A 24,167-nucleotide genomic window follows, 5' to 3' on the forward strand; every position below is an offset into this window, starting at 1 on the left:
CAGGTTGATCTGAACATAGGCACACGTGGGTTCCTACCTGACTGGAAGGCTTAAGAGGGACAATAATGGCATGGTAAGACCCTGTCAAGGGTATTTCTCTCACTTTTCCTCTTTCTCTCTCAAGAAATAAATAAACTTTAAAAATGTTTACTTTAGGCTCAGCCACAGTGGCATAGGCAGTAAGGATGAAACTATGTGAAATGGAGCCATAGGGAAGGCCTGTGTTCAGACCCTGGGTTGACCTGGGAACACCCAGGTCCTGACTGCTGGGATGATGAAGAGAGGATCGCAATGTGGTGAGATCCTATTGAGGGTGTCTATCTTTCTTTCATGAGGGAAAGAAATAAACTAAAAAAAAATTTGTCCCTTTAAATGTATCCATATTTTTAGCATCCAACCATAAAGAAATATATAAAAAGCAATTTAAAAAACTATCCAACTATATTAAGAGTGTTGAATTACATATTATTATGATAAAATATTTCTGGAACACATTCTATGAGGTCTTTTCCATAAATATACATGTATATAAACATATATACCTTCTCTCTCACTCACATACACACACACACACACATACACACACACACACACACACACACTCTTCTTTGGAGGCAACACATAATAATGGTTAATTTCATTTCTCAGAGAAGTAGTGTACAGTCAAGTGTCACTTAACACTGACGATACGTTCTGAGAAAAGTGTCATTTAGGTGATTTCATCGTTGTTCAGACACCACAGATGGTGTTTACACAAACCTAGATGGTGTAGTATATCATCCAGTCCACACACACTAGGTATACACATCCAGGTTATATTCCTTATAGGAGTACAGTCATAGATGTGGTCTATTCTTGACAGAAACACAGTTATATGATGGATGACTATATTCAGGGCTGGGAACCTACAATTACATTGCTAAGGAGTTCATTTAACATATCATGTAACATACTTATCATAAAATACTAGGAAAAAATTATCACTTTTTATTTTCTTTAGAAAAGAAAACTCAGTGAAAGCATTTCCATAGATGCTTAGAACAGTAACTACACAGCACACATACACACACACACACACACACATACACGCGTGCACACTTTCTATAGTAGCAGCTATTCCTGTAGACTACAAAATGGACACGCCTCATTGCAATGATTATATCCAGCTGTTCTATGTACAATGCTGAACTTTGCCTGTATTTCAGATTTTCATGGCACTTAGGAAAGTGAAGTGCATGAGGATCACCCCTAAAAAAGCATCAACGACACTGTTTTAACATGACTTCATCACTCTACTAAAATCACATCGCTGGTCTTCACTTAGGAGTTTGTCCCCCATAGTCTCCTCTCTTTAACATTAAGCTAATCAGGTAGACAATGGCTAGTCACATGGTAAAGGTGAAACTTTGCTACACAACCTTCTCATTAAAAGTACTTAGGCAGGAATTACCAAAAAGAGAAATCTGCTATCACATGTCAAGGAAAACATGTTTACCATTTGACTAACTCATTAACAGTCTAAAATCTGAAGTTTAACATAAATTTGTAAGTTTATAAATTTGCTTTATAGTCTACTGACAGTTACGGGGTAAGACAAAATCCCAGTCAAGTACAATTTATACCTAAGGTCATAAGTGCTCCAAGCAGAAGCCATCCAGCTTGGGTGCGTTGTAAAGACAGCCTGCTGTTTTGGGCAGCAGTTCGTAAAAGATCTTCAGCAATGCTAACCACCATCTGAAAGAGAAGTTTAGAGTAAGATTTTAATTTAAACGAGTTAAAAAATGAAATTAGAAAATACGTAACTAGCATACTCCGTATTGTTGCTGCTAATGTTTTCTAAGAGGCAACATCAAGATCTACTCAGTCTCAATTGCACAGGAGATTCTGATGAGACCCAGAGTGGTGCAGAGGTTAAAAGTAAGCTCCAGAGCCAGACTGCCTGAGTGCAAATCCCAGCTCTGCAGTTTACTAGGTTTCTGACCTGGGACAAAACCTCTCTGCCTTGGTTACATCAATGATAAAACAGGAACACTGGCGTGCCCACAGCACTGCTGTAAGGATTACCTATGTTAACACAGCACCTGTGCTACTACTGGATGGACAGTAAAGTCATGACACATTTCTGCGTAGAAAAGTATGTCATGGCTTTCTCAACGACCTAGTATTTTCTCATCGAGTCATGTGCTGCTTTCAACTTTCCATGTTTCCTGTGTCTTCACCAAAATTATTAGCTCTCTGGCAATATAAAATAGAAACAACCAACCACACGAAATGGTGTGGGAGGATGGGAGAAGACAACTAGTCAATGGGAGGCAGTGGCCAAGGCAGATGGAAGCCTAGATTCATGTAGTAGCTCTGCAACTGCTAAGAACAAATGGACCTGAAAAAAATAGGAATGAAAACATCTAGCCCCAATATGCCCATGTAAAGTGGTAAATAATATTTATATAAACACATACTACTACTAAGAAGAAAACCGTGATAGTAGTAGATAGCAGAAAGAAAAGGGGGGGAAGTAACTAATTTATTAAAACCATTCCTTTTTTTTTTTTTTGGAGAGGTTTTTGCTATAGGGCGCGTGCGCTCGCCAGAAAGACAGAGAGAGACAGAGAAATAGAAAGCGAGATATCACCCCCCCCAGGGGGATGGCTACGCCGCAATCCCTTCTCTTCCATTCTCCTCTCGGGATCTTGGGCATGCGAGTACATGCGCCTGGTGTGAGTTTAAACTGCTGGGGCCAGGACTCGAAAAATGGTTGGGCTACATGGGAGTTCAGCAACATAGCCATTATGCTAACTGCTGGTCCCCAAAACCATTCAATTTTTATTGACTATCATCAAAATGACAAGCATGGCAACAGCATATTCTCCTGATATCCTTTAATATGGTGATGTGAATTTTTATTTATAAAAGCTGAAAGAAAAGCTCTGTTTTCTAAGTAATTACTATCTTTTTTTTCCTTTAAAATAAATTATAACTTGATACTATATCTAGACAAAATCTATTTTTCTTGTAGCAGTGTTAAACACTGAATTTTAATTCCTAATTAAAATTGTGAACCCCAATTAACAACCACTATATTTTATGCTACCATAGCAAAACCACTGTCATCTAATCGCCCAGTTCAACATTATAAGAGTGTTACAATAAACACTGAAGCCCACGAATCTAGGATCTCTCTCATACCTTTCCTTTGGCATGAGGAATGCCCAGCGGACACTGATGAACTCCACCTAACAAGGCAGCCATAGCAAAACTATATCCACTAACAGCTTCTGGGGAAGTCTTCAAGTTGTTGAGCCGTTCTGCACATCTGTCTAGGAATGGCGTCAACTGGAAAGGTAAGGCCACAGCCACGCAGCGCAAACACCAGGCAGCAGCAAGTCGGGCAGCCATACTGGGATGAAGCAGCACCGAAGTCACAATCTCTAAAAGCCCTAAAAAAGGAATACTCAGGGAATTATTCTTTAATAAACTTAAGCAATTTAAGAAGTAAAAGACTGTATAATACAAAAATTAAAGTCATAATCCCTATGATTTCAGTTTTACAAGTTTGCCAAAAAATACATACATTACTTTTAAACAGTATAGTATTTTTTTAAAAAACTACTCACTTAATTTTATTATTTATTATTATATTATTATTATTATTATTTTCATCTGACCAGAGAGACATGGGGGTGGAGGGAGAGTGAAAAGCAAGCTGCCAGGTCCAGGACTTGAAATGTGGTTGGCCATACCACCTGCCAATCCCCAGTACAGTACTTTAAAGAAACATTTTTCTACAAAGAAGGTAGTACAATTATACCCAATAAAATATAAATGTTGATGTAAAATTAAATGAAAGTCTTGGACAAAATTTAACTTTAGTTAAATTTTAATTATTAGAAACAACTAATAATTGTCTTAGTGTCCCCCAAAACTCTTTCACTATTTAATTAAATATCTCCTATCATAGTGAATCTTAAATAAACTTCAATGACCTAAACTACTAATTATAATAAACAACTAATGAAGAGTTAAATATTAATCACACCTAACACTCTGAAAAACAGTAAAAAGAAAACCCCAGCAAGTAACTGAATGTCGTACCTATAGATGCTTCTTGAATGAGAGGAGATGCGGTGGCATTTAGGCTTTGGACCAGGCTCCCGAGTTCCTGGAGGGCACAGACCATCACATGCTGGCTTGCTGCTATATCTGCTGCACCAGACTTATTTTCTCCACTAGTGTCATTCACTACTGCTTCTGAAAACATAAAAATCAGGTCTTCGATGTGAAGGAATTAAATCGAGTAAATTAATTATGGTGTAATTTTTTTTTAAGAGAGATGTTTTTGCTATAGGGCACATGTGCTTGCCAGAGAGAGAGAGTGAGACAGAGAGACAGAAACTGAGAAATCATCCCCTACGGGGGATGGCCACGCCACAATCTCTTCTTCTCCATTCTCCACACAGGATCTTGGACATACACACGCACATGCGTATACACACACACACACACACACACACACACGCTGGTGTGAGTCTTAAGGCGCTGGGTCCAAGACTCAAACCACAGTCAACTATGTGGGAGTCCAGCAATGTAACTAACCATCATGCCATCTGCTGGTCCCAGCTGTGGTGTAATTTTTTAAGTCTACACAATTTATGTTTTTAGTCACAGCAGTAGATGCCTGAATGTTAAAAATTTATGCAGTTATTTCTCAGCAAAAAACTAGCGTAACTAAGCACTGAATTGACTTGAAAACACTGCTTAATTATTTATGACAATGCTAAAATATATACTGAGGTATATATTGGACTGCTTCTAGGGATACCATCTAATTTTAGTAAGCTGCAGCAATCCATCATATACTCCAGTACAGACTCTGGAGAAAGACGACTTGGGTTCAGATCTAAACCCCACCAGTTTCATTAACCTTGTGACACTGGGCAAGATACTCAGCTTTTCTGTCTCAACTTCCTCATCTGTTGGGACCAGCAGATGGCATAACGGTTACATCGCTGAGCTCCCATGTAGTTAGTTCACCACGGTTTGAATCCTGGACCTGGCAGCTTAAAACTCACACTGGGCATGTGTGTGTGTATGCCCAAAATCCCAAGAGGAGACTGGAAGAAAAGGGATTGTGGCATGGCCATCCCCCCCAGGGGGTGATTTCTTGCTTTCTATCTCTCTGGCGAGCTCACATGCCCTATAGCAAAATTCTCTCTTAAAAAAAAAAAAATCCTCATCTGCTAAAGAACCTATGAGCCCATCTCAAAAGGCATTAGGATAAATAAAAAGTCAATGCACGTAAATAATTTAACACAATACTGCCTCCAATACATACTCAATAAATGCTAATAACTATTATTGTGACTTTATTATTATTGCTATGTCCAGTGCTCCAATATAGCAGAGGTATCATTGCTAAATTACTAACTAGAAAGGAGATGTATAAGAAAAGTAGCCTTAGCCCTTCTTACTAGAAAGTTACTCAAAGCTCTCATTAGCGGGGCCTGCAGGTGGCATAGTGCTTAAAGCACTGGACTCCCACATGGTCCACTGTGGTTTGAGTCCTAGACCCCATGGTCTTGAAACTCACATTGGGCTGGGCGCGTGGGTATGTGTGTCCAAAATCCCAAGAGGAGAATGGAAAAGGGATTGCAGCACGGCCATCTCCCACCAGGGGGTGATTTCTCACCTTCTCTCTCTGTGTCTCTGGTGAGTGCACACACACACCTATAGCAAAAATCTCTCTAAAAAAAGTCCTCATTAGCTGCTGCTCCCTCACCCAACCTTTTCGCTTCCACTAGCATTGAAATATATTTAGTGTGAGACAACTAAGATCCCTTGTCAAATGACTAATTGAGAATGCATTATGGCCCATAAATTACTGATAAATATTACTATATTGAATTCTACTTCTAGGATTTAAAAAAATCAAATCATTAATCTATGACCTTAAGATTAATAAATCTTTAAATGATAGAACTTCCTCATTTTTTGCATTCACTGTAAATTAATAGACTATAAAACATATAATACAGACTAATAAAGTATAATAGATTAATAAATTATGGACTGTAATTAAATATGCATTCTATTCTTAGATATTCTGGACTAGAAATGCATGAACTCTTTTGATTACTAAGCCACAGCTTCCTGAAGATAGTACTTTCTGTATCTGATTTGCTGTTTCACTCCGACCATTTGGCACAATGTTCTGGAATTCTTCAAGCATTTCTTCAATGATTCAATGCACAAATATTTTTCAAGTTGTTAATTTAGGACAGATTAATATTTGAGCATATCTAAAAACAATACTACATTAATCTAAATACTCTTTATTTCACAAATCATAATTTTTCAGTTGCCATGCACATTTGAAAAATGGCTTGCTATTATAAAAAACAAAAACTATAAATTTTTTATTAATTTTATAAAATATTTAACATATACTCTCAAAAATAAATTGATTGGGGAACCAGCAGTTAGCGTAATGGCTATGTCGCTGGACTCCCACGTAGTCGACCGCGGTTCGTGTCCCGGACCCGGTGGCTTAAAACTCACGCCGGGCGCGTGTGCTTGCGTGCCCAAGATCCCGAGAGGAGAATGGAAGAGAAGGGATTGCGGCGTGACCATCCCCCCTGGGGGGTGATTTCTCGCTTTCTGTCTCTATGTTTCTCTCTGTCTGTCTGGCGAGCGCACGCGCCCTATAGTGAAAAAAAAAAAAAAAACTCTCCAAAAATAAATTGATTGCATCTATTCATTAAGTCCTCCTTTATAAAGACCTCTGCTAGGTGATACAATCTGCCTCATTAAATAATGTATATTTCTAACAATGATAAAACTAAATCGCATTCTGGAATTTATATTTTGCCTTGCTTTAGTTCCATGAAGGCAGGGACTTTATCTCACTATTTAAGTCTGAAATTACGACTCTGCAAATCCCAGATACTCAGTAACCATTCGTTAAACTGAAAAATTTATAATATTGACATTCTTATAAAAATTTTCCTTGTAATTATGAATTGTTGAAGTCTCATACATATTTTTAAAAGAATTATTTTATTTAACTCCATTTACTCATATATCTATTCCAATCTGACCAGAGAGGAACAGAGTGGGAGAGAGAGAGAAAAAAAGAGAGAAGGCAAGCTACCAGGTCTGGGTCTCAAACTGCGGTCAGCCATGTGGGAGTCCAGCGCCCCTAACCACCACGCCAACTGTTGGCCCTTCATAATATATCTTATATGGGCCAAATACATTTATAATTGCTTCATATTAAGCCTATCAGGGGAGGAAAACAATCTAAAATATGTGTTCATAAAACGACAAACTCCAAGAAGAAAAATCGTTATAGATTATTCCTTGAAGACAGCAACCAACGAGCTGCTGCCTATCAGGAGAGTTGTAGAATCAGTATAGTACTAGAAATAAAACAGAAAGCCTAATTTTACAAACATGCTACCTAAATCTTTAAAAAAAACTACTTCTCTGTAATTATATGTCATCCTAATATCAAGTAAGATGTCTCAACAAAGATGACTATGAAAACAGAGTCTAAAAAGAAACTAGTCAGACCTATTCGTGTTTATTAAGAGCAAAAATAAAGAGCTAAGTGACTGAGGCAATCAGGAACACACAGCAGGACATCGGTTCTTACCTACTGCTTTCATTTGTTTTCCGATAGCTTGGCAGATTTCTTTGGCAGCTGCAATCTGAGCCTTTTCACCTAGCAAACTGCCCACAGTAGCTCTCAGGATAAAGGAGACACAGCGTCTTGAGTACACGGCCTCCACATGTGTTTGTGTAGCCCGAGGATGGGAAACCAGATCAAGGACGTGCGACAAGAATGTGGCAAAGCTACGCTCCAACCACTGACCACCCAGTGTGGTTACAAAAACGACATATGCCTGCAAATGCATTAAGGTGCAACTTCAGATACGTTTATATAAATGAACAGATATTACAGATGAAACAACTACGGAAAAAACTGAGGAGAGCATGCAAAATAAATAAGATTTTAAATTAAAATAGAGAAAATTTAAATGATATCTTTTCAGTATTTCTAACGTAAGAATGATTTAGACTACAAGCAGTTCTTAATAGAGTCATAGAAAACTAATAAAGTGGTGACGGGGTGAAGAAAAGCTGAATTCACCCCAGTGATCAGGAGAAGGAACACGTTATGGAAAAAAGAAATACCTCAACATGCTAAATAGATGCTCAGAGCCACAAAAAACTTGCTTATGACTTTCTCTGCAAGACAGTAACAGTTTGCTGGTGATGGGACAAGGCAGCGTGGTGATTCTGACTGAGCCCGTGATTTTGACTAGGAGTATCATTTTATCTTTTAGGTGTTTATGAGAAAAAGAGACAGAGAGACTGTCACCCCAATACAGCCCCCACATTACTACTGACCCCGAGTCATACATGACCAAAATGTGCAGTGAGACTTGACAGTCAGCCAGGATCACGGGCACATGGGCAGGTCCGCACGTACAGAAAGACCCCGGGACACGAACCCAAGGCCTTCTCATGTGGGTCCAGCATGGTGGAGCTCTGTGTTACCAACGTGCCATCACGCTGGCCAGTAATTATTACATATTAGATCATTAACGGTAACTCTTACTTGGTGCTAATGATTATCCCAAAGTTATAATTCTAAGGTAGAGTCAATATTATAATTATATTGGTGATTAATTACTGGTAGTTAATTCGATCAAAGCATTAACCAGAGTCAGCTTGGAATCCTAGCCCCAGCAGTTTGAAAAACACACCAGAGGTGTATGAGCACATGCCCCAAATCCCAACAAGATGGAGAAATGGAAGAGAGAGAATTGTGGTGTGACCATGCCTAGCCAGGGGATGGGGGTTGCTTTGTGTTTCTCTGGTGTGCTCCCTGGCAATTCAAAAAAAAAAAAAAAAAAAGAGCCTTAGCTACAGGGAAGTTTGAGAATATTAAAGCCTAAGTGCTTCAAGCTACCTGAATAGAACTACAATTAAAATGATTTTTTTATCTGAATTTCTGCAAAGTAAAATTCAGGAAAATCTTTTAGAATATTTATATAAAAATAGTAGACAGGTTTATGTATACATCATTAAGTACCCTCTTTTCTGCATAAGCATATAATTTTGGATTTGAATATAACTCACTCTTTTGGTAGAAGAAACGTTTTCGAAGAAACCAGACAACATTAGAAATCTGCACGTTCTGTACTTAGTTAACAGTTTCCCAAAAAATTTCACAGGTGAGATAAACGCAATTCTTTTATACATAAATATTGCAAACCTGTGTAACTCCAACTCTCACTTCACGATTAACAGACCCTCCAACTTTCAGCATTTCTCCACCACTCTTCAAGAAACCTGACCCTCCACGTAGAAATCCTGTGGCCATGAGTTCTAAGACTTCATCAAATGTTGCTCGCTTCACATTTTGACGCATCACTTTCAGGAAGAAAAATAAATTTATAAGCAAATACATTCTTGAAGCATATTCTTTCCTATTAGTTAATTATGTGCCTAATACCGTAGCTTTAAAATTTAAGTAATTAGTTCTAAGGACACTTTATTACAATGGATATTGGGGCATTTAGTTTTCTTATAAGATATTTTATGAAGACTCCCAATATACTTATAAAACCTAAATTCAACTTTGAAGCAAAAAAAATGCTATGAAAAATGGAGGATCTAGAAGATAAAAAACAATTCAATAAATCTATGCCAAGACAATCTAATAATGAAGATAAACTTAGTATGCCCTAAGACAAGCACTAAGCCCACACATAACAGGTACTGCTATTTAATCACAGCTCTCAGTCCCAAGAAAGGTAAACACAAAAGAACTTTCCAAACACAAGGCTTTCTATAAGGAGTTACCCATGGATTAAAATGTGACTAGGCACACAACCACCCTGCTGTCCCTGATATAGAACTTCATATTTTAGCAAGTCCTTTCACACAGATTAGCAAACACAGTCCTCTCAGAAATCCTGTAGAGGAGGTACAAGACTCATGGTTAAGTTCCCAAGTTCTGGAATTTGATTGCCGAATTTGAATTTCAGGTCTGACACTTAATAGAACTCTTTTACAGGATCAGCAGGTGGCATGGTGGTTGGGGCACTGGACTCCCACATGGTAGACCTGTGGTTTGAGTCCCAGACCTGGTGGCTTGTTTTCTCTTTCCCCTTCTCCCTCTGTCACTCTCTGGTGAGCACAAATGCCCTATAGCAAACTTAAATATATCAACAATAATAATAAATTAAATAAACAAAAATAGAACACTTTTAGAACATAATTTGTGTTCTCTCAAATTATGTGTTCTCTCAATCTCTCAAAGCCTCAATTCCCTTATATGTAAAATGGGAGTAACAAATGGTACTTAAAATTCACAGAGATCTTATGAATATTTGATAGTTCTATAATATGCTTAATTCAGTGTCTGGCTCATTAGTAACACTTTAAAAATATTATAGCATCACCATCATCTCATGAATTATTAAAGATAAAAAAAAAACAAAGCTCAAAGAAATTAAATAGGGCTTCACAGCTAATAAATGGTAAGGCTAGGACTTGAACCTGTAACGTATGATTCTCTTTTTTCTAGGTAGAGGTGGGGTAGGGATGAAGTTAGTAGCAGAACTGGGTTCACTCAGCATCTGCTCATAACTGTCCCTGAGACATCTCTATGGCATATGAGACAAAGCTCTCCTGAAAAATCAATGCTGCCTCTGACTCTGCTTACAATAATGGTCAAGAAAAACTGAAAATTCTACCGTGGTATTAATGGGATCTAGTCACTAAAAAGTAAGAAATTAGCGCATTAAAGTGCCAGATTCCAACACAAAACTATTCCATAAATAACTTGCTTATAAGTCTAGCATAACTGCTAGATATTATCTTGCATAGTTATCAACACAAAAAATGCCCTGACTATATCCAAGAAAATACCATTTGGGTTCCTTTCGCTTTCTGAAAAAGTAGGCAAAGATACCTAACAATTTAAATCCTTTAAAGTGATCTGCCTCTATGTAATAAATAATTTAGAAGAAAATATTCTATAAACTGTTGAGTATTTTGTCACAGTATAAGTTGGGTAGAAACAAGTGTACCTGTTGCCTGCTTTGGCATCAATGCTGTAGCCATGACTGTGCCTAAGAGTTTAGACACTGCCACTCGGACTCCATAATTTGAGTTTTCCAAAGCCTTGAAGCAGAGGGTGGCTATATTTTCCAGTTCAGCAGTCCACATGAAAACAGCTTCATTCTGCAGTTCTAGTAGACACTGAAATTAAAAATAAGAGACAAAAATTACCATGAAACGTCTGCTTCCAAAGATGGAATAATAACCAAATTTGCTCTCTTGTCAACCAACCAATACATTGGTCAAAATATATGAAACAACAGTTTTCAAGACATTGGATATCAGGCAGTGCAGGACAGTTATCCTTAAGTGATAGGAAACAAACAAGGTGAAGCCTACAACTGTCCCTCCTTACTGCCTGGAGAGTTTCTAGTTCTTAGGGGAGAAACATGTAACACCAAACCTCTGCATTAGAAAAAAAGGGTCTCAAATCAATACCACCAGCTTCCACCAAAAGAAACTAAATGAAAGAAGCAAAATCAACACAAAATAAGCAGAAAAAGGAGAGAAAGTTTAAAAAGGAAATCACTGAGCAAGAAAACTGCGGGGGGAAAAAAAAAGATGAAACCAAAAGCTAGTTTTAGGGAAGATTAATTAATATGATAAATTTCTAGTCAGACTGATCAGGAATAAAAAGAGAAAAGACACAAATTATCAAAATTAAGAGTGAGAGTAGCTGGGAATAGTAGATGGCATAATGGTTACGTCTCTGGACTTCCACATAGTGAGCCGTGGTTTGAGCCCCAGACCTGGCAGCGTAAAACTCACGCAGGACACGTGTGTGTGCATGCCCAAAATCCTGAGAAGAGAATGGAGAAAGGCTCCCATTCTGTCTCTCTGTCTCTCTCTGGTGGGCGCTTGTGCCTTATGGCAAAAATCTCTCCAAAAAAAAAGAATGAGAGTGGTCAAATCACTGAAGATTCAACATACTAAAAAGATAAAGATAACATATGAAGAACTTCATGCCAATAAATTTAATAACTTAGATGAAATAGACAACTCACTCAATAAGAAACAGATAACCAGAACGGTCCAATATAGATTTTAAAAAATTGATTTTGGGGGCGGGCAGGTGGTATAGTGCTTAAGACTGGATTCCCACATGACTGATGGCAGTTCAAGTCCCAGACTTGGTAGTTTACTTTCTCATTTTCCCTCTTTCTCTCTCCCTCTGCCAAATTAAAATAATAAAAATAATAAAATTAATTAAATTAAGTAATTCTTAAAGATAAATTTATTTTGTAGGTCAAAATCTTTCCCCAAAGTAAACTCTGGATCTAGATGTCTGTCCTAGTGAATTCAAATATATGTTTAAGTTATAAATAATACCAACTCCATATAAACTCTTCTGGAAAATTGAAGAGAACTTTCCAACTCATCCTATGAAGCCAGTATCATTGTGGTATTAAAATCTGATATCCTGGGACCAGCAGATAGTGTAAGGGTTACATTGCTAGACGCCCACATAGTTGATTGTGATTTGATTTTCAGACCTGGCAACTTGAAGTTCATGCCAGGAATGTGTGCATGTATGCCCAAGATCCCAAGGGGAGAATGAAAGAGAAGGGAAGGCAGCATGGCCATCCCACCCTGGGGGGTGATTTCTTGTTTTCTGTCTCTCTCCATCTTTCTAGTGAGCACATGCACCCTATAGCAAAAATTTCTCCCCCAAAAAGTAAATAAGTCAAATCAAATAAAAATCTGACATACTGTCAGAGAAGAAAACCACCTACCAATATCCCTCATGAACATAGACACTAAACAAACTTGTAGCAACTCTAATATAACAACATATCAAAAGGATATAGATCATGACCAAGTGGAGTTTATTCTAAGAATGCAAGGTTGGTTAAAATTATTATTTTTTTTTTATTTTTTTGTTTTTTTTTTTAAGGTTGGTTAAAAATCTAAAACTAATTGATGTAATTAATGAAATTCGCAAACTAAAAAAGAAAAAAACACATTCTCATCTCAATAGATGCTGAGAAAGGATCTGACAGACTACCAAGTAAAACTGGTTCTTATGCTGCATAATACTTTTGCAAGACATTATTGGGTTAATAAAAATCTCTATATTATTTCTTACATTATATGTGAATTTACAATTACACTAAAGTAAAATATTTCATTAGAAAATGGCAACAACTGGGACCAGCAAATGGCATAATAGTCACGTTGCTGGACTCCTATGTGGCTGACCATGGTTTGGAGGCTTGAAAATCACGCTGGGTGCACGTGCATGCATGCTCAAAATCCCGAGGGGAGAATGGAGGAGAAGGAACTAAGGCAAGGCCAGTCCAAGTTAGCATCATACTTAATGGCAAAGGACGCAATGTTTGCATATTAAGATCTGAAGCAAGTAAAAAAGTCAGCTCTCATATTTTCTATTTAACACTGTACTGCAGGATCTACCAAGTGCAATAAAGCAAGAAAAAAGAAATAAAATGCATCCAGATTAGAAAAGAAGTAAAACTATTTTAGATTCTCTCTCTCTCTTCTAAATTTTGCTAGAAAGAACATGTGATCATCAGAGAGAAAGCAAGCATCTCCCATGGGAGATGGCCATGCCACAATACCTTCTCTCTCTCCTTTTGGGATTTCGGGCATGCACATACACATGTGCCTGGTGTGTTTTCCAAGCCATGAGGTCTGAGACTTAAACCACACAGTCTGCCATGTGGGATCCAGTCACCATAACTACCACACCACAGGTTGGGCCAAGTAAAACTATTTATAGATGTCATGACTGTTATCATGTCATAAAAGTTTTCTGAGATATAACACTGAAAGCACAATCCATGTAAGAAAAATTGATAAATTCAGTTTTACATAATTCAAAACTTCTCTTTTTAGAAAGGCCCTACATTGGGACCAGCAGATAGAGTAATGGTTACATCATTGGACTCCCAAGTAGTCAACTGTGGTTCATCAGTCATTAGCAAATGTGTGTGCATGCCTGAAATCCTGAGAGGAGAATGGAGGAGGAGGGACTGCAGCAAGACCATCCTTCCTGGGAGGTAATTTCTCGCTTTCTGTCTCTCTTTCTCTCAGTCTCTTCAGTGAGGCACATGCCCTATAGCAAAAATCTCTCTAAAAAAAAATCATAAAAAGGCACTATTTAGAGAATGAAAAGACAGGACACAAATTGAAAGAAAATATTTTCAAATCATATATCTGATAAAGGGATAAATAAAAAACTATAAAGCACTCTCAAAATTCAGTAAGAAAACAAACAAACCAATAAAAAAGTGGGCGAAAGATCTGAACAAATCTTCTTCAAGAAGATATGGACGACAAATTAGTACCTGAAAATTTATGTTCACTATTAGTCATTAGGGAAATACAAAATTAAAGCCACAAAAAGGGGGCCAGCAGGTGGCGTGGTGGTTAACGCACTGGATTCCCCATGCCCAACACCATGGTTCAAGTTCAGACCTGGTGTCCTGAAAACATGCTGGGTAAGTGTGTGTGCATGTCCAAAATCCTGAAAGGAGAAATGACTATGGCATGGCCATCCCACCAGGGGGTGATTCTCACTTTCCCCCTCACTCTGTCTTCTCTCTATCAAGTGCACATGCCATATGGCAAAAAGTCTATCAAAATAAATAAATAAGAAGCCACATACCTGTTCCTACTTACTAGAATGGTTAAAATTAAAAAGACTCATTTCAAATATTGGTGAGGATATGGAGGAAGTGAAACTTTCATACACTGGTGGAAATGTAATATGCAACAAGTACTTTGGGAAACAATTTGGCAGGTTCTTTCAGAAGTTAAACATAGGGAGACCAGCAAGTGGTATGGTGGTTAAGGACACTGGACTCCCACGTGACCAGCCGCGGTTCAAGTGGGGGATCTGGTGGCTTACTTTCTCACTTTCCCTCTCTCTCTCTCTCAATCTGTTCCTCTGTGGTCAAATTAAAATACATACATACATACACACATATATACATGAAGTTAAATAGAATAATTCTTAAAAAACAAACAAACAAACAAAAAAACAGGTGCATGTATGAGCATGCCCAAAATCCAGAGAACAGAATGGAGAAAAACAGATTGTGGTGTTTTATAAAATTAAATAAATAATTCTTAAAAAATAAATCTACCATATTATCCAGCCATTCCTCCCTTAGGCATGTTTCCAAGTAACATGAAGGAATGTGTCCGTACAAAAACAAAGATGTTCACAACTTTTTTTCAAATAGATAAAATTGGATGCAACTCATGTTAATAAAAAGTGAAGCAACCAATAAATTAACCCACATAACAAAATTCTATTCAGCAGTAAAAAGTAATGAACTATACTGACACATTTAACATCACACATAAGTCTCTAATTATACTGAACAAAAGAAGCCAGACACACAAAAGTATAGACTACAAGATTCCATAAACATGTAATTCTAGAAAATGAAACAAATTGGAAATTAAAAACATGTTACTATAATTTAAAAAACTTTAAAAGAAAAGAAGAATCATTGGCTGTTGAAGAGCTAGCAAGATAAAGAGCAGCATTTTAAAAGGTCAAGTACTGGGGACCAGCAGGTGGAGTGGTGGTTAAGGCGCTGGACACTCCCACATGGCTGACTGGGGTTCAAGTCCTGAATCTGGAGACTTGCTTTCTCACTTCCTCTCTCTCTCACTCTCACCCTCTGTCTCTCCCTGGTCACATTAAAAAATCAATGAATGAATAAGTAAAAGATAAAATAAATAATTATTGAAAAAAAAAAAAAAGGTTGAGTACTAACCTTGGCCACTGCACATCGAACAGCCATGGACCTGTCCGTCAGGAGAGACCTGGCGTTCTTGTAAATATCACGATGAGAGGAAGCTGCTGCACCACCTAGTCCATTGAGAACTTTCTGAAGACTCATTAAGATTTCACTTCGCCCTTGAGACTAGACATGTACATAAAACAAAACGTTAAAGCTGTATCAGAAAACAAAGTCCATATTTAAACAGGAAGATACCAAAAGTTCTCTTAGTCTATTGGTCTTATCTCCAAATTATAAACAGTAAATAATGAAAAGTAAAATAAATATTCTAGAAAGTACCCAAATGATAATTATTACTTTAAGTTAAATAATATCTTTGTAAGAAATCAGGTTGAGAAACATATTCTAATGTTTCTATGACATACTGATATAGGATATAATAAAACCATTAAGACAGATTCAAAAAAGTTTCCATATCATATCTCAGACGTCAAAACTTTCAGAATGTAAAAAACTAAATAAAAAGTAGTTTAAAAATATGGGGCAGCGGTAGTGTGGTGGTTAAGACAGCTGGATCACACATGGCCAACCGCACAGTTTGAGTATCAGACCCAGAGGCTTGAAAAACACAACGGGCGAGGCTGGCAGGTGGCATGTTGGTTAAGGACACTAGACTCCCACATGGCCAACCATGGTTCAAATCCTGGACCAGGTGGCTTGCTTTCTCACTTTCCCTCTCTCTCTCACTCTATCCCTCTCTGGTCAAATAAAAATAGGTAAATAAAGTTAAATTTTTAGAAAATTCTAAAAAAAAAAGAAAAAATAAAGAAAAAGACAACAGGTGCATGTACATGTGTGCCCAAAATCCTGGGAGGAAAATGGAGAAGGGATTACAACATGGTAATTCCCCCTGAGGGATGACTTCTCACTTTCTCTCTCTTGTTCTCTCTCTTATTCTCTGTACTCCTCATCCTGACCCTACTCCCTACAGAGAGTACACATACCCTTGAGCAAAACTTTAAAAAATGATAGTAAATGTGTGTGTGTGTGTGTGTATACATATATACACACACACACACACACACATATACACACACATACACACACACACACACGTCTCATCTTCTTGTGAGTAACTCAGATTCTTATTCTGTACTCTCATAGTGCTTATTCTTGTTTTATAATAATATATATCATGGTACATGATACTTATTTACACATAGATCTCTTTTAGTAGATTACAAATTTTTTCATGTCAAGGACCATGTCTTCTTATTCATCTTTTTATGCATAATGATTAACAAATAATATGTACTCGATTGTTATTTAATTAATAAATAGACAAATAGTTTCTTGAAGAAGTATTGTCTGAAAAATCTTAAGCTTTTCTAGAGAAAAGAATTAGAGTGGGAAACTCCTGGGCATAGTCTATTTTTAGTTAATCCAAAAATAACAAGAAATTTATAGGAGAAATGCAAATTCACATGAGAAAACAAAGCTATTTTTACTTGATATGAGCTGTTATGGTTTAATTGTATTCCTCCAACAAGATAAATTCAAGTCCTAGCCTGTGAATGTGACTACTTGGGAACAGGGTCTGTGCAGATAAAATGAAAGATACGGTCAGGATTAGGGGGTGCCCTAATCCTATGACCAGTACCCTTGTGAGAGAAGAATTAAACATCACACAGATACATGGGGGGAAGGCCACGTGACAAAGGAAGCAGATTAGAGAGAGGCATATACAAGCCAAGAAAGGACGAGGATTTCTGGTGACCACTAGGAGCTAGGAAGGAAAGGAAGGATTCTTCCCAAGCACCTTCAGAAGAAGCATGACCCTGATTTCAGACTCAGAGCCTCCCCAACTATAACACAATAAATTTCTGTTGCTTTAAATCTCCCAGTCTGTGGTAATTTATTGTGGCTGCTAAAGGAAATGAATACGTTGGCAATGGCACGAAACATAAAATGCCAATCCTCCATAATATCTACAAGTCTAAGTAATAGGAGGTAAACCTATTTGTTTGCCAGGGAAAAGTATTTGTCCCCTTCCCCCTGAAATATAAGGAAATGGACATTAAAAGGAGGAGTGGGTAAGAACATAAAATTACCTCCTGCTAAGCAGTATGAGTACGACTGTGACAGGGAAAAAATAAATAAAAAGAGCAAAATATTTTTAACTGACATCTAACTGATGCCACAAGCAAAACATCCAAATATTTGTTGAATCACTTACCTCTGCACTTTTCAGAGATTTCAAAAGATTATTTACTGTTTCTGGAAATGCACTGCCTAACATTCTCCCCATTTTTTCATAAAATGCTCCAACACAAGCCACTGCAGCCCTGTAAGAGGTGGTATTTTCACTGGTCATTGTGCAGGTTAATAATAGGATTTCATTGTACCTTTCTCACATATCTGGAAATCAACCTGTATTATCTAGGATACCTTTGGCTACAACCTTAAATAATTTTCAACTTTCAAAACACCTGGTTTGTCTTTTACAATTACAACAAATGCTAAAGCTATTCAAATTGTATTCTTGTTAGGAATAAATACAGTATTCTCTTGTAGAGAATAAATAAACAGATACACACACATAATAAATCCTCTCCATTCTTTGGGAAGAAGCCTAAGCTTTTTTTCCATGAAGCCTTTCCAAATTATGTCAATCCACAATGATCGCTCACTTCTTTCATTATATATTAACATAACTCTTAATTGTCAATCAATCATTTTAACAAAATGATATCACTGTTGTATTGTGACTCGACCATTTTATAAGTCTCTATTTTGCCCTGCTAATGGAAATATAACTCTAGAAATAAGAAATACATCTTATATGTTCCATTATTCTCAGTATCTTCCTCTTAATTTACAAGTAATTGTTTACTATTTTTATAAACCTGTAAAATTAATCTAAATTGCTTTAATGAACACTTATACATGGAAGAAATTAATAGCAATAGGTCTCTCCAGGAGTGCAGAAACAAACCTATCATCAAGCATGTCAATAAAAGTAAGTGAATAATTTTGAGCTTAATTTGAAGGCAGGAATAGGACATTAGTGCTTAAAACTGTATGCTTTGAAGGTTAGCAGTCATGTGCCTAAATCCTAGAAACTGCCACCTACTGGTTACTGGTCTTAAACAAGTTACTCTATAACTTAGAGAGGTTACATCAACTTAGCTCACTATCATACATATTATAAACAGCAGAATCAAAGAATTAACCTTCAGTTCTTTGAGTCAAATCCCTTGCTTTTTTTTTAATAATTATTTATTTTTATTTTATTTCACTTTACAAAAGAGACCAGCAATGTGGCAATTTTCCTGAAACCTCATCAGTATTAGTTTGCTTTTTAAAATCAGTTTCATACCAATTTGATAATTTAGTGGGCGAAATCTGAAACATATTTTATGCCTATTGATTATCCGGCGTGTACTATTTCTATGTCCCTCTCAGTGAATTGTTTGGTCACGTCTCTGGCTCATTTATTTGTTTGGCCTTGGGCGTTCTTAAATATTTTAATGTACTCTATTCTTTCTAGATAAGCTATTTTTAACCTTGGGTCCAAGGAGAGCTGTAGAGAATCCACCAGCCCTATAAAAGCATACGTGCCACTTATGTGACTGTGTTCATGTATAGGGCTGTCCGTGTCAAAGTGAATATACATGTATGCATGTATGTGTATGTGTGCTCCCGTGTGTGTACGTGTGTAAATATGAGAGTCTGAACTCTCTTCAGATTCTCAAAATGGTCAAGTGAAAAAATAATCAAGAGTCTTTTTTTATAATTGTTTATTTTATTTTATTTATTCATTCATTTATTTTTTTAGTTTGACCAGAGAGAGAGACAGAGGGTGAGACAGAGAGAGAGGAAGTGAAAAAGCAAGCCACCAGATTCAGGACTTGAACCCTGGTCGGCCATATGGGAGTGTCCAGCGCCTTACCCACCACACCACCTGCTGGTCCCCATCCCTTGCTTTTTAAATAACTCAGAGGCTCTTAATAAAGTTAAAAACAGGGGACCAGCAGGTGGCGTGGTGGTTAAGGTGCTGGACACTCCCACATGGCTAACCACGGTTTGAGTCCCAGACCTGGTGGCTTGCTTACTCACTTTCTTTCTCTCTCTGTTTCTGTGTGTCTCTCTGGTCAAATTAAAATAAATGAATGAATAAGTAAAATTTTAAAAAATAAATAATTAAAAAAAAGTTAAAAACAAAAAAATGACATGCCAAAATATATTAGAGAATTCCTAAATAGAATCCATGAAGTCACTGGAAAGACTCATACATATGAATAATATGTCGTATGTAATAAACTCTACTTAACCAGAACTATAAAACTATGCATGTATTGCTGAGTGGTAGAAACTAAACATCAAATTATTAATATAGCTTCAAACTCCAAAATAAACTATCAACAGAAAGTACTAGTGCTCTAATTTCCTCTGAAACTTTTGAGATCTAGTAATAGATGTATCTCAAACAACACAAAATCTAATTACATTATATCTAGGCAGTTGAAAACAGACCTAAAAATCAACACCCAGGATCAAAACAATTTCTCCATTTCCTCTGTAAGCTATTATACTGGCCCTGGTCCCTTGAATGTTCATATCCTCAAGATGAACATGTGGTATCTTCTCTTCTCAACTAAAATACTCTTTCTAGATAACTTTATTCAAACTTAAGGGGTCAGCCTACTCCCAAATCTCCATTCTTTACTCATCAAAACTACATTCCTAATTCAGATCTCTCAAATCTAGACCAGGATTTCCAACTTACTGTATACTCTGACTTGGATAATCCTACTTGTACTCAAAATCTGCATGCCCAAAACGGAACTCATTATCTTCCTCTGCTCTGTTTATTTTGTATCTTTCTGAAAAACAGTATGAATGAGCCACTTTTGTTTCTAGTTAGATGTTTCATTCACCTAGAACATGGGTTGGCAAACTACAGCCAGTGGCCAAATCTGGTCTACCATCCAGCCTACCATCTGTCTTTGTAAATAGGTTGACTGGAACACAGTCACAGTTATTCATTTACATACTACCTACAGCAGAGGGCAGAATCTGCTACAGATGAAAACATTTACTACCTTGTCCTTTCTAGAAAGCTGCACATCCCCAGTCTATGACATCCATCTTAGCACTCCCACACCCCCCCTTTAACCCTTTATCTGACTAATTTTCATGTATCCTTCGATCGCTTATCTTTTTGGCTGTCACCTCTCTGGAAAGCCTTTCTGGAGGATGCTCTCCCCCCACGCCGTAACTTACCCTATTTCTCCCTCACACAGTACTCACCACTGTACTACAATCGCCCATTTTCTCATTTGACTCATTCATAGAATGCATCCCCACAGCCATTATCCTCAACTTGCTCTGAACACAAATGCCTTTGACTCAGACCTAAAGTACAGCAGCCTAGGAGATGAGGGATACCCTTCATCTAGGAGTCAGCAAACTTGCAGGAAAAGTGGCCTCTGTCTCAGCTGAACAACTCTGCCATGACAGGAAGAAAGCAGCTACCACCTAAATGAATAGGCATGTCTCTGTTCCAATAAAACTTTATTATTATAAAACAGGCATCAGGCTGAATTTAGCCTGTGGGCGGTAGTTTGCCTATTCCTGCTTCAATTCCATCACCAAGAACTGCTTTACTTTTCTTTCCATTTCAGAGAAGAATATTATCTCCATCCAAATTTACCAAAAGATCCCTGTGTAAACTGCTGACACCACACCAATTCTCCACAGTGTGTGAGAAGTCCCAGTGGCCTTGGGTTTGTGGAAGTAGAACCCCTTTCTCAGATCTGCATGGAGATATAATCTTCAGCAACATACCTCAGATTCCACCCACTTGGGGTAGTCTTTAAGATCAGCAGCCCTTTGTTAAATTACCCTGAAAGAACAAATAAACTCCAAGGGTCCCTGTCAAGGTAAGTACTTACAGTTTTGTTGGTAAGTAGGCTGCAGTATCATCTTTATTTCTGATAATGTCATTACATTTATCAAGGGTTTGAAAAACAGTAAAAGTATCCCCAATGCTATAAAGGGCAGCAAGATTTTTGGCTAACAATTTTCGTGTAGGTGGTCCTGGAGAACTACTAATTAATCCAGTTAATTGTTCAACAAGTTTTTTCTGTTTTTCCTTTACATCGGTCTGTTAAAAAAAAAATAGAAAGAATATCATCTTTTTTCTTACATATACTTCTATATTTTAATTAAAATAAAAAAAATACTTATCACGGCACGCTAAGGTTAATATAATGTTAAAATATATTTCATGAAACATAAAATCATAAATGGGAATTTTCAAGATACAGGAAAGTTCAGTAAGAAATGAACTATTGCTTCCCAGGTTAAATATCCTCCTTCATTCTCTTCCAATGCCAAAAAGTTTGATTCCAAGAAAACTGACTACTCTGATCCAAAAAGTTCCCAGGCTAACTTAGCAAGAAAAAAATCAACAAAGTATGCAAAATATTGGATGTACAGACAACTGATATCTTACTGATGTCTGTTTAGACAACAGAGAAAGAGAGAATAAGCTGTTAGGTATCTGAGATTCATTATTGAATAGTTGGTAGTAAAAAATGTAAGATTATTTGATATCCCTGAAGGATAAGGCTAGAAAAAAATAAAAATGAAAAAAAAAAAAAAAGAAATTCATAGGACTGAGGAAGAACCAACAAGACAATAAAAAGGAGTAGCCAGTGAAGTATGAAAAGAGCTAAAAGCAAATAGGGTCTTGGGAAGCCATGACAGGAAGAACTTCACCCAAAGTCCACAAAACAATGATAGTAATCTTTTTTTTTTTTTTTTTTTTTTGCTATAATGAGCATTGTTTTTTTGCTATAGTGAGCATGCATTCACTGAAGAGAGACAGAGAGAGGGAAAGTAAGAAATCACCCCCCAGGGGGCATGGCCATGCCACAATCCCTTCTCCATTTTCCTGTCAGGTTTTTGCGCATACACACACACATGTGCCCGTGTGTTTATCAAGCCATAAGGTCCGGGACTCGAACTGCTCAGCCAGCCATGTAGGGTCCAGTCACTGTAACTCTGTGCTACCTGTTGGCTCCAGTAAACTGTCTTCTAATTTGGGTTATAGGTATATAGATATTAATATTATTATGCTTCATAACTTAAACATGTTTTTCTATATTCTTGTTTAAAGTTTTCTTTCATGATTGAAGAGAAAGAGAAAGAGAGAGAGACCAGTATCCTCAAAAGGGTCTCATCCCATAATCCTCCCCCCAGTCTTCCCAGCTAGCAGAATCACAGGCATATGCTCTCAAATGTACAAGTTCTTCCTTACGGATCCAGCATCGTGGAATGACAGCATCGTAGAACGACGAACACTGCTGCACAGTAGCGGCCCTCTCAATTCCACAACAAAATAAAATAGGTTTGAAGTATATCAGGGTAAAGGCTCTGCCACATCGAAAGATGAAGGCGGATCAAATAAGACAGAACACTGCCCACTATTTTGGACAATCTGAGGTCAGTGAGAGCAGGAGCTGTATCACGGAAGCAGAGGCAACAAATGCCCAGTTGGAGATTCAAGAGAAAACAGAAACATCTAATTGAAGACTACAAATGAATCCATGGTTAACTCTCTCCTAGAAACTCCATTCAAACTATGCGAAAGGGCAACCAAAAAATGCAAACCTTAAGGATGAAGTAGATAGAAAAATAATTAACACAAAATCTGGAAGTCATGTATTCTCAATAGGGAAAGCTCAGAAGGGACCCAAATTACATACATGTTTTGGTATGCATGTATTTATATATTTTGAGGGTGTAGATGCTTCTGGAGTAGGACTAAAGTTGCACCTGGATATGGAAGAAATGGTTGAGTCTGTTTAAAAAGCTGTACCTAGAGCCAGAGGTGGCATAGTGGCTATGACACTGGATTCCCATGTGACGGAAAGCAGTTTAAGTCCTGAACCCAGCAGCTTGAGGATCATGCTGGGCATGTGTGCATGCATGCCCAAAATCCCAAGAGAAGAACGGAGGAGAAGGGACTGCAGCATGGCCATCCCCCCTGAGGGGTGATTTCTCACTTTCCCTCTCACTGTCTATCTCCTCTATTCTGAGAGAAGACTGGAGGCTTATTCTCTAAAAAGAGTAAAACATTGTCTCTCCTGCCTAGAGGAACCCTGAAGGAGCTGTGAGATGGAGAAACTGCTAAGAAACAGGACTCAGTGAAAATTCACACACTGAATGTTGAAGTCTCCAGTTTTCTCCCCCCGCCCCCAAATTCTTAGAATCAAGGCAGCTATCCACAGACCCCTGACATGAGGGTAG

The 24,167-nt window shown here is 37.5% G+C and overlaps 1 protein-coding gene across 2 annotated transcripts in view; it reads right to left on the reverse strand.

The window, feature by feature from the left end:
* HEATR5B (HEAT repeat containing 5B) overlaps positions 1–24,167 on the reverse strand; it is a 109,406-nt gene that overhangs the window by 83,364 nt on the left and 1,875 nt on the right. For both annotated transcript variants that reach the window (XM_014588914.2, XM_014588915.2), the window contains exons 3-11: positions 21,806–22,017; positions 18,085–18,193; positions 15,882–16,031; positions 11,103–11,274; positions 9,281–9,438; positions 7,652–7,901; positions 4,093–4,248; positions 3,187–3,437; positions 1,623–1,734 (exon numbers count right to left, since the gene is read on the reverse strand). In XM_014588914.2, the coding sequence (XP_014444400.1) occupies positions 1,623–1,734; positions 3,187–3,437; positions 4,093–4,248; positions 7,652–7,901; positions 9,281–9,438; positions 11,103–11,274; positions 15,882–16,031; positions 18,085–18,193; positions 21,806–22,017 (1,570 nt within the window). The remainder of the gene's footprint in view (positions 1–1,622; positions 1,735–3,186; positions 3,438–4,092; positions 4,249–7,651; positions 7,902–9,280; positions 9,439–11,102; positions 11,275–15,881; positions 16,032–18,084; positions 18,194–21,805; positions 22,018–24,167) is intronic.

Source organism: Tupaia chinensis, unplaced genomic scaffold (genome assembly GCF_000334495.1).
Source record: "Tupaia chinensis unplaced genomic scaffold, TupChi_1.0 Scaffold000317_1, whole genome shotgun sequence".
NCBI lineage: Eukaryota > Metazoa > Chordata > Mammalia > Scandentia > Tupaiidae > Tupaia > Tupaia belangeri.